A 9,788-nucleotide genomic window follows, 5' to 3' on the forward strand; every position below is an offset into this window, starting at 1 on the left:
CTTTACTATTGCAATATGTCTTTTAATTTCCTGGCTGCTGGTGCCAAGAATGCTGATTGTGGAGCCAAGCAAATGAAAGCTGTTAACAATCTCAATCTCTTCACAATCTATCATGATGTTGCCAATTGGTCCAGTGGTGAGAATCTTTGTATCCTTGATACTGAGCCTCAATCTATTTTGAAGGCTGCAGTCCTGAAGGCTGCAGTCCTTGACCTTCTGCAGCAAGTTGCAAATAACAGGTGTTCAAAAACCCTATGGTTTTCTGGAAGAGATCTGTATTTGTTCCCATTCCAAAGAAAGGCGATCCAAACAGGGTGTGGAAATTATCAAACAGTATCATTAATATCACATGCAAGCAAGACTGTGCTGAAGATTATCCAAAAACGACTGCAACAGCACATCAGCAGAGAACTGCCAGAAGTCCAGGCTGGGCTTAGAAGGAGTTGTGGTACTAAGAATATTGTAGCTGATGTCAGGTGGATCTTAGCTGTCGGTGTTTCATTGACTATGCAAAGGCGTTTGTGTGGATCACAACAAAGTGTGGCTGACTCTAAGAGGAATGGAAATCCCAGAACACCTGATTGTGCTAATGAGAAACCTGTACTTTGACCAAGAGGCAGTTGTCAAAACAGAGCAAGGAAACACTGCATGGTTCAAAATTGGGAAGTATAACACCAGGGATGTGTCCTGTCTCCATACATTTTAAATCTATATGCTGAACAGATTACCTGGGAGGCTGGGCTCTACGAGGAGAAACGCAGCATCAGGATTGGAGGCAGACTCATCAACAATCTGCATTACGCAGATAACACAACCCTGTTTGCTAAAACTGAGAAGGACCCGAAGTGCTTGCTGGAGGTCAAAGACAATCTGCTTACCAAATGCAAAAAGGACCGGAAGTGCTCACTGCAGAAGATCCAAGACCACAGCCTTCAGTATGGACTAGATCTCAACATCAGAAGACAAAAATCCAACTAGGGCCAAGAGGCAACGTGATGAGAAATGGAGAAAAGCCTGACACTGTCAATGATTTCATCTTGCTTGGATCCACATGCATCGCCCTTGGCACCAGCAGTCGGGAAATCAGAAGACATACTGCCCTGGGGAAGTCTGTCAAGGACCTCCGCCCCGTGCTTGGGAACAACCGTGTCAGTTTGTGGTACACCTGATTCAAACCACGGCCTTCTCAATGACTTGTTATGCATTTGGAGGCAGGACAGTAACTGAAGATGACAGAAGAATGGTGCCTTTCAGCTGTGGTGCTGGCCAACAGTGCTGAGATCCTACAGCAGAGCAGCTACGTCTCGGGGACGTGCGGCCAGGTGCTCCTAGAGGCGTGGACAGCAAAGCTTCGTTCTTCATTTGGGGCACGGCTTCAGGAGGGACCAGGACATCAAGGCATTAGGTGAAAAAAGACATGTTTGGAAAGGTGAAGGGTCAGCGAAAGAGGGAATGAGCCTTAAGGAGACGGAGTGACAGTGACTGACAACAGGCTCACGTATGTCAGAAGTGGAGGATGGCACAGGCTGGGGCAGGGTCTTTTGGTCACAGGGTCACCATCAATCTCAGTCAACAACTTGAAGGCAAAGAACAAGTCTGGCTGCAGAGTGAGCTCTTTAGCCAGCAGGGGGCACTGCAGTCTAGGTGACTGACCACACCAGAGTGGACCAGAGGGCCACTGCAGAGGAGACAGCTCACCACAGAGCCTGCGAGGCCATGAACGTGGCGTTTCCCCAGCTTCGCCTCGCGAGCCTGGGACCAGCTCTCCCTCCTTCCTATGGTATGCACTAGCTAGCTGACAGTTCTCATCAAACTGCCCAGATGCTCCCGAGTGCCACTGAACATGCCAGGGAGACAGGGCACCACCTTCTGGAGGACACGTCAGAAGATGGAGTGCTCCTGTGTGCTCCGAGGGTGGGGGGGCCTGTCCAGGTGGACTCTTCTGCAGAGGCCTTTGCAGGTCACCCACATGGCCACAGCACAGGGTGCACAAGAATAAACAGCTGTGATCGAACAGGAACCCAGGGCCCTGGCACAGTCCTCTGGCTTCTCAGGGCTAACTGTCCAGAAGTCCCAGTGACGAACGGACAGCCATGTGCCCGCTGAGCCAGTTCTGTCAGGGTCCACAAAGCAGGCGTCTGCAGGTCTGACCTGTCATCTGAACAGAACAAATCCCTGGCTGAGGCTGTATGCAGAGCCACTCGGCCTGCCATCACCTTAGAGGATTCATTTCCAAGGGACAAGAGATCCAACCGCCACTGCTCTAAGAGTCCATTTCGAGGTGGACTTCAACCTGTCATGGTTGTCATCGCAGTGACCTTTCTGGTCTGTCACGACCTGACACTTGATCTGCCTGGTGGCTCTTCTTCAGCCGTGATGAAGCTAGGTGGGGCACAGGGAAGGGTTCCCCTGCTCACAGCTGGGACAGCCTGGTGTGCTGAGGGCAGGCAGCTGTGGCCCACGCTCCGTAACCTCTCCTGAAACTGGCCTGGGGGAAGAGACCCCAGTGGCCATGGTCTGAGACCAGATCCCTCTGATGTTGGAGGCCCTCCATGCTCACAGCAAGTGGGGGAGGTCTCCCAGACTCCCCAGAATGGAGGCTTGGGACCCCACTTCCAAGGCTCAGAGCAGTGATGGGCTCCGAGCGTCCTATGCCGAGCAGATGTGGGCCATCTCAAGTCCTCCTCCCTTCGCCAGGGAGGGTCAGGGTCAGGGCCTGCCTATTTGTTACAAATAAGACCTATCTCTTCAGGCGTCGTGCAGCAGGGAGACGACACAGACACACCTCCAGGGCAGATGAGATAAAGCGAGGGCCCTCACAAGTGCGCCATCCCCACATCCCTGTACAGGCACACGCATGAAGGAGCCAGGTGCCCCTCATCCATCGCAGAACGCGCCTCACGGGGTCCCGAGCTGGACGAGCCCTGAGAACCGAGATGCAGGCCTGACAAGGCTGGAGAAACCCGAGTCCTTCAGGACTGTGCATGGTGACTCCAACACCGAGGACACAGAGACCCAAGTCGGAAAGAAAGGGGGTTCAGGGGAACCCAGCTGTGAGCACATGATGCGGCACTCACTAGCAGGCTTGTCCCTGCGGCCACCACAGGTGAGCACGAGGCCTGATGTGAGGAGAGGGGGTGAGGGGATGGATGTATCAGGGTTGAACCCTGCCCGTGGGGCAGCCACTGACCGGCCAGGCTCCCAGCTAGACCTGCTCTGAGCTCTGTGGGCTCAACAGGCTGGGCCCCACACAGGCAGCCTCAGCTGTCACTGGCAAGCTCCTCTGGGAGAAGGTCCCAATTCCTGTGACTCAGCCTGACAGAGTATCCTGAGTGGTGTCTGCAGAAGGGAGTGAGGACCCTGTGGGCCACTGAGTGCTGTCTCCCCTTCCCCCAGTGTCCTCTCAGCCATTGTGCTCGCTCCCAGAAGCACCATTCACCTGTCTGCCACCCGAAGCCTTGTCCCCAGCACTACCAGAGAAGGAGCACCGCGTCCCACTGTGGCCAGCCCCCAGCACGGACCCAATCACGGCTGGGAGGGAGCCCACCTCCTCAGACTAACACCAATGGCTGTCAGGGTCCAGCAGGGGCAGCGGTCTACACGGGCCAGTGACGAAGGCCCAGGAAGCCCCAGCAGCTCTTCTCGTGAGGGCCCAGGAGACCCACCTGGTCTCAGAAGAAGTTCTTTATCAGCGGGGTCACCATCTTCACCCACAGCTTCACCTGTCGGCCTGGCTGCTCAAAGGTGGCCGATGACACCACACCTGAACGCAGGTAGAGCTGTTCTTGCTCCTAAGGAAGAGAAGACAGGAGCCGTCAGCCATCCCCTCCAGATGGGGACCCTGCCTGCGGACTCCAGCCCAGGACTCAGATGGTGACCTCATGTGTCAGTCCTGGTCCCCTCCGTGAGAAGCCCCTCAGGCGGCCAGGGAGACCTGAGAGCAGGTCTGCGCAGGGCGGGACGAGTTGGGGCCGAGCTCGTGAACACACGGAGGAAGGCAGACTCGATGCTGAGCGGACGCCGGGCCTCCAGCCGGGGATGGAGACAGCATGAGCTGCACATTTAATGTCCCCACGTGCAGGGAGACGACGGCAGTTTGTACAGGTTCCTCTTAATCAAAAATCCCCTCACTAAGAACAAGAACTGAGGCTCTGCTTTTGGAATCGACTGTTCCTTGGTGTAGGACATACGGGGTGCAGCCATCTTCCTAGGGAGCGAGCTTTGGGGCTGCACCAGCAGCCGGGGGAGAAGACGCCCGGGTCACTCCCAGGACTTCTGTGGAAGTTTCCTGCAGCAGCGTGGCTAACGGGGAACCTGGAAAGCCCCTAGTGTCCCCCACAGGGAGCCCAACACCCACACTGCGTGCCAGCACTCCCCAGGGGACACAGCTCCAGTGACCACCAATGAGGGGGTGCGCCCGCAACAAGAAACCCGCACACCTGAGCCCTCGGTGGGCCACCCTCTCCAGGTGCCTACAGGGACTTCCTGAGGTCAAAGGGTGGACTTCGGCCCATCCTGCCCCATTTCGACAATGAACCTGTGGGACTGTACTATTCTGAAAGGACACGGCTGCAAACACATGCCTTGCACTTCGGCTCTCTGCACGAGAGGGCCTTGCTTCTAAGACCTGAACTTGACCAGGCTGGGCTTCCTCAAACAGGGCTGCGGCAGCTGTCAAACTCAAGGCCACTGGCAGGGGCTCGGGTCTCACCCCACGCTGGCCCGGGGGGGATCTCGGACATCTGTAACCTAGAGCAGCGTGCGGCCAGCCTCCTCTGTGTGGGACAACAATGGGGGGCAGGAGGGTTCGCTGTAACCTGCAGGGTGTCACAGGGTGCCTGCAGTGCTGTCTGCTGGGAGCAAGGGCAGTCCTCTCCCATTTGGAGGATCAGAGGACCCTGAGGAGCACCACAGAAACGGTGCCCGACGTTTGGCACACTTCTCCCTGCCTCTCCGGCCTCTGAGCTGAGGAAGGTGCGAGCCCTGCCGGGCTGAGCCTGCCGGAGGAGCCAGCCCACTCCCATGGGGCTGCTTTGCACAAGTCTCCACAGACCTGGCTCCAGCTTGGTGTTTGCAGCCAAGACTTCAATTAAATTACCAGAAACACTTGAGTTTCCTCACAGACTCCACAGCAGGGCAGAGAAGGAAGTCAGCTGACCGAGGTGACAATACGACTCAAGGGGCATTTCGTGGGTCACAAGTGGTAAACTGTGTTCTCTGAACAAAACCAGGAAGCTTTCCACGTTTATTGTATGTACTTATGAAGAGAGGGACTTCGGGTGCTGATAAAAATATCTCCTGATTCCCAGGGCTCACAACGGCCTGTTTCCCAGAGAGGGCCAACCTGGGGCTGGGAGGGCGGTGGCACTCGGCACACACTTGGGTCCCCCAGGAGGTTGGCCACAGTCCTGGCACACACACATCGGCAGAACCATCTAGAAGTTCATGTGCATCTCAGAGGCACCAAGATCAATGCGTCTCCAAGAACGGAAGCGCCTGCCGCCCTCCCACAGCCGGGGCCCCTGGGACTTGGGTTTGGGAAGAGAAAGCAAATCTCCCTAACAGGCCACTCGGGAACACGGCTCCCAACCACGATGGCTCAGCTCTTCTTCAGCTCCAGGATGTGGGTTCAGTCCCTCAGGAAGTGGGAAGGGCAGCCAGCGCTGGGACCCTGCACACAGACCTGGAGGCCTGCTCCCCTGCTCTGCCTGAATCTCCAGAGACCTTCCGGCTCCAGTGGGCACGGTCCCCAGGGGCAGGGTGCGGAGCCAGCTCTCCCGCCCCGGAGCCCGTGCCCCTCAGGAGGGTGGTCGGGAGCCGAGATGGTCTGGACTCTCACCGAGGGCATCCGCGGTCTCTGGCTGAGATCTCTGCCGCAGGAAGAAAGCTGCTGAACAAGTGGGTCACCCCACTGGCCCCAAACAGGGCATGACCCCTGTCACTTCCTCTTTGTCCTGGTCGTAAAGCCCTTCCTGGCACTTAGTCCTCGATTCCTGACAAGATTCCCAATCGTGGGAGGGCAGGTCCCGGGACAGGGCCCTTACCACTTCCTCATCCAGCAAGCAGGCTGCATTTCGCAACAGCAATTCCCACACCCGGACAGCGATGGCTGACAGTGTCAACTGATGCTGCCGAGGCAGGCTGGCGGGGCTACCTGCTTTCCCAGGAGTCAGGAGGGACCCTGCCCGGGAGGCCTTGCTGGCCTGAGCCCTGTCCAAGCCTCACACGAGATGGGCTTCCATCTCGGTGACTTCAGAGGAGGAAGAGGATGCGGCCACTGCAAGCGCAGCCAGTGCTCCGAGGAGTCAGGACGGCGAGACCACGTGTCCTGTACTCAGAATGTGCTGTCATCTCGGTGGTAAAATGTAGACTCACGCAGAAAGAGGAAGGCCCTCAAAGAGCTGGGCCGGCACAGTGACTGCAACAAAGCCTCCAGCACCGCACAGTGGAGGACCAGGCTCCGCTCTGGTGGAGGAGACAGGGCCCCTTGGCAGTGCTAGAGACCACACGGCCCACTGCCCACCACCAGCCAGGAACAGGTGATTCTCACTCCTAAGAGGCTGGGGAATGAGGCCCTCTCATCCCAAGACACGTCTGTTTATGGGAGCAACTGGAGTCCCATTGTCGCCCAGTCTCCTCGTGGCTAACAAGGGAGAACACCTGCTGACCAACCACCTGGGCCCCGCTTCCAGTGGGTTCTCCCCATCTGAGTGAGACAGAAAAGGAGGGGTCTGAGACTGCACAGGACTGAGGCCCCCAACACCACGCTGCCAGGACGACAGCCAGTCCTTTCAGGTGCCTGTCCCCGATATGAACAAGGGCACCATCCTGCTCCCTTACGCCCTGACCTCAGACCTCCAAGTTCAGAGGGTTGTGTGTGGACTGGGGCTCAGGCTGCCTCCATGTTTCAGTGCAGTGCACTACTCCAGCTTTTTGAGAAATCAAAGAGCTCAGAAGTCAAGTCACTTTAGAAGCAGCCAAATGGCCAGTGCTAAAGGACAGTTGAGAGGGACACAAGACAGACATGAAGAGGAAAGTGAAACCTCTGCAGTTACACTGAAAGCCATCCATACCCTGGCTATGTCTAAGAGCCACTTCCCCATAATGCCTTGTCCCCAACCCCTGTTGCCTGACCCAGTCACCCAATAGCATTCTCTCCATGATACTGTGACCTGGTCCTCCAAGAGCCATCTCCCTGTGGTACCTTCACCCAGCCCCTCAAAGGCCATCTCCCTGTGGTACCCTCACCCGGTCCCCCAAGTGCCATCTCCCTGTGATGCCCTGACCTGATCCCCCAAGGGCCTTCTCCCCATAATACCCTGGCCCAGTCCTCCAAGAACCATCTCCCTGTTATGCCCTGAGGACTCATTTTCCGAAGAGGCTTCCCCAACTCCCTGACCCTAGCCTGTCTTTCCACTGTTCTGCTGTCCGCCACATCAGCCTCTAGCTCCATGCTTTGAACTACTCCGTGGAAGAGTCTTTTCCTGAACTTGCTAAATGCTGCTGGAAGCTCTTCCCTAGGGATCCAGGTCTGAGGCACCCCACCTTCCACTCCCTTGCCCCTGGGGCAGGAAAGCATGCCCTCAGCTCTGCAAAGGTCTGGCCCATTGCTGGTGGTCTTAAGGAGTCTCCAACTTTGCTCCCTCTGCTCACACCCCAACATGACACAAGAGCAGAGGAAGCCCTCTGGGGGACAGTCCTCATGGGGCATAGACACTGTAGGACATCTCAGAGAAACAGCCTTCAAGGAGGACAGCCCTCGTGGGGGACTCTCAGGGAGGACAGCCCTCGAGGGGGACGGTATTTCTGGGAGGACAGCATTCACTGGGGTCAGCCCTCGTCAGAGAGCTCAGGGAGGACCAGCATTCAGGGGACGACAGCCCTCAGGGGCCCCAGACCCAAGGTCTCCCACCGCCTCGCCCCACCTGGTGGAGCTGCTGCTGCAGGGCTCGGTTTTCCGTCACGATGGCGATCTGGGCCTCCAGGTCCCGATGAACTGACCTGTACCCAAAATTAGGAGAGCCAATCAGCGTGAGGCAGGGCAGGCTGCTCCCTGCCAGGTACAGCCAGAGGCCTGCAGGGAAAAGGAAATGTGCAGACAGAAGTGAGCGCACATCTGCCAGGTTCAAGCCTGCTTCACCCGAAGAAGGGCAGCGCCGCACTGCAGCAGAGCCCACCTGTCTGGCCAGGTGCTGCTGAGGGCACTGGGGCCTGGATGCCTGGCCACCTTCCCAAATATGACAAAAAAGTGATTCCCAAAGGGCCGTGGTGGCGCCCATGCAGGGCCCCTGCTCACTGACTGCTCCCCCGGGCGCAGGGCTCCACCCTCTCCCAGCAGGCTAGCTGCACCTGGGATTACAGGGCTCCTGTGACCACAGAGAACCAGAGCACAGAACCTCCCAGCCCAGCAGAAGAGGCACCACCCCGTCACTGAGGGCCCCTCTCTAGTCCAGGGTGGCAGGCCTAACCTGTGCCCCCTCCCAAGGGCTGCCACCCAGTCCAGAGGGGGCCAGGAGGAGGGGCTGCTAGCACAGTCATGGTGCGGGAGTGCCCGGGGGCCACCAGGGGCTAGTGAGGACAGACGGAGCCCTTCAAAGTAGGTGCAGGTGGGCACTGTTTGTGCCTAGCTGTGCCCCCCGCCCAGGGAGCCTGCTGCTCCACCAACTCTAGGGACCCACGGCAATAAAGGCTGTGGCCTGTGCTCTCAGGCCTCTCTTCAACAATGCACCCTCCACCTCACACCCTGCACGCCCAGGCTCACAGACAAGGGTCTGCATCACAGAAATGCTTTCCTCTGAAGATTCCACTCAAACCCAAGGCCAAATGTCCAAGACTCCCTCCCCAAGGCCAGGCTGGAGACCTGACACCTGTCCTCTGTGTGCGACCGTCCCCAGCACCAAGGCTGCTGGCCCAGCAGAGCAGACCTCCCCACGTCACTGTCTTTGCCCCCCACCACAATGCACAGGATCTACCACGCACGCACACACGCACATCAGCAGGGCACAGCGCACACCAGGGCCCAAAATAGAAGGCCATTTCCTAAGTCCCACTCAGAGCAAGAGCATTTCCAAGAACATCTTGGGTAAGAGATGACGCGGCGTGTGGCCTGTTCCTGTAACGGTCTCCTCCCCCACCGAGGGCCACATCAAAGTCACTGGCTGGCCATGCACAGCCCTGCATCCAGGCACACTGCAGCCGCCAGCAGTCCCTGCGCCCACCCTGCTCTGGAGCCTTGCACGGTGCATGCGCGTGGGCACGGTCTTCCAGCCAGGAGCTCCTCACACACAGTCCACTGGCTCGGTCTCCCCGTCCACATCCACACGCACGTCTAAGGCCACGCCTAGAGCGAGCTGTGGACAGAGTCCCCTCCTCCAGCCTCACGACGCAAACTCCGACGAGCTGCCACTGAGTCACAGCTGACCCACAGCTGACCCTGCAGAGGGTATGCAGAGGCTGTACACCTTATGGGAGAAGACTGCCTATCTTTTTCTCCTTGGTGTAGCTGGTAGCTTCAAAGCACCTGCTGGTAGCTTCAAAGCACCTGCCTTTGGGTTGGCAGCACAACTCTTCACCTACTAGTCCACCAGAGCTCCAGCATCCCGGCAGAGGACAAGCACAAGCTCCTGCTGGGCGACACCAGTTGTTACTTCCGGGATGGGCGCTCAGGGCCCTCTGGGAGGACGGTGAGGTCTGGGTGCCAGGAGCACTCTGGGAGGACGGTGAGGTCCAGGCACTGGAAGCACTCTGTGAGGACGGTGAGGTCTAGGTGCCAGGAGCACTCTGGGAGG

General features: G+C 57.8%; 1 protein-coding gene across 1 annotated transcript in view; it reads right to left on the minus strand.

Moving 5' to 3' along the window:
- Positions 1 to 3,671: 3,671 nt before the first annotated feature.
- The window catches only part of PGS1 (phosphatidylglycerophosphate synthase 1), a 35,970-nt gene continuing 29,853 nt past the window's right edge, over positions 3,672 to 9,788 (minus strand). The window contains exons 8-9 of the mRNA XM_006886346.1: positions 7,926 to 8,074; positions 3,672 to 3,791 (exon numbers count right to left, since the gene is read on the minus strand). Coding sequence (XP_006886408.1) covers positions 3,672 to 3,791; positions 7,926 to 8,074 — 269 coding nt within the window. The remainder of the gene's footprint in view (positions 3,792 to 7,925; positions 8,075 to 9,788) is intronic.

The sequence above is a fragment of the Elephantulus edwardii genome, unplaced genomic scaffold (genome assembly GCF_000299155.1).
Source record: "Elephantulus edwardii isolate Elephantulus edwardi_28Jun2011 unplaced genomic scaffold, EleEdw1.0 scaffold00048, whole genome shotgun sequence".
NCBI classification, from domain to species: Eukaryota; Metazoa; Chordata; class Mammalia; order Macroscelidea; family Macroscelididae; genus Elephantulus; species Elephantulus edwardii.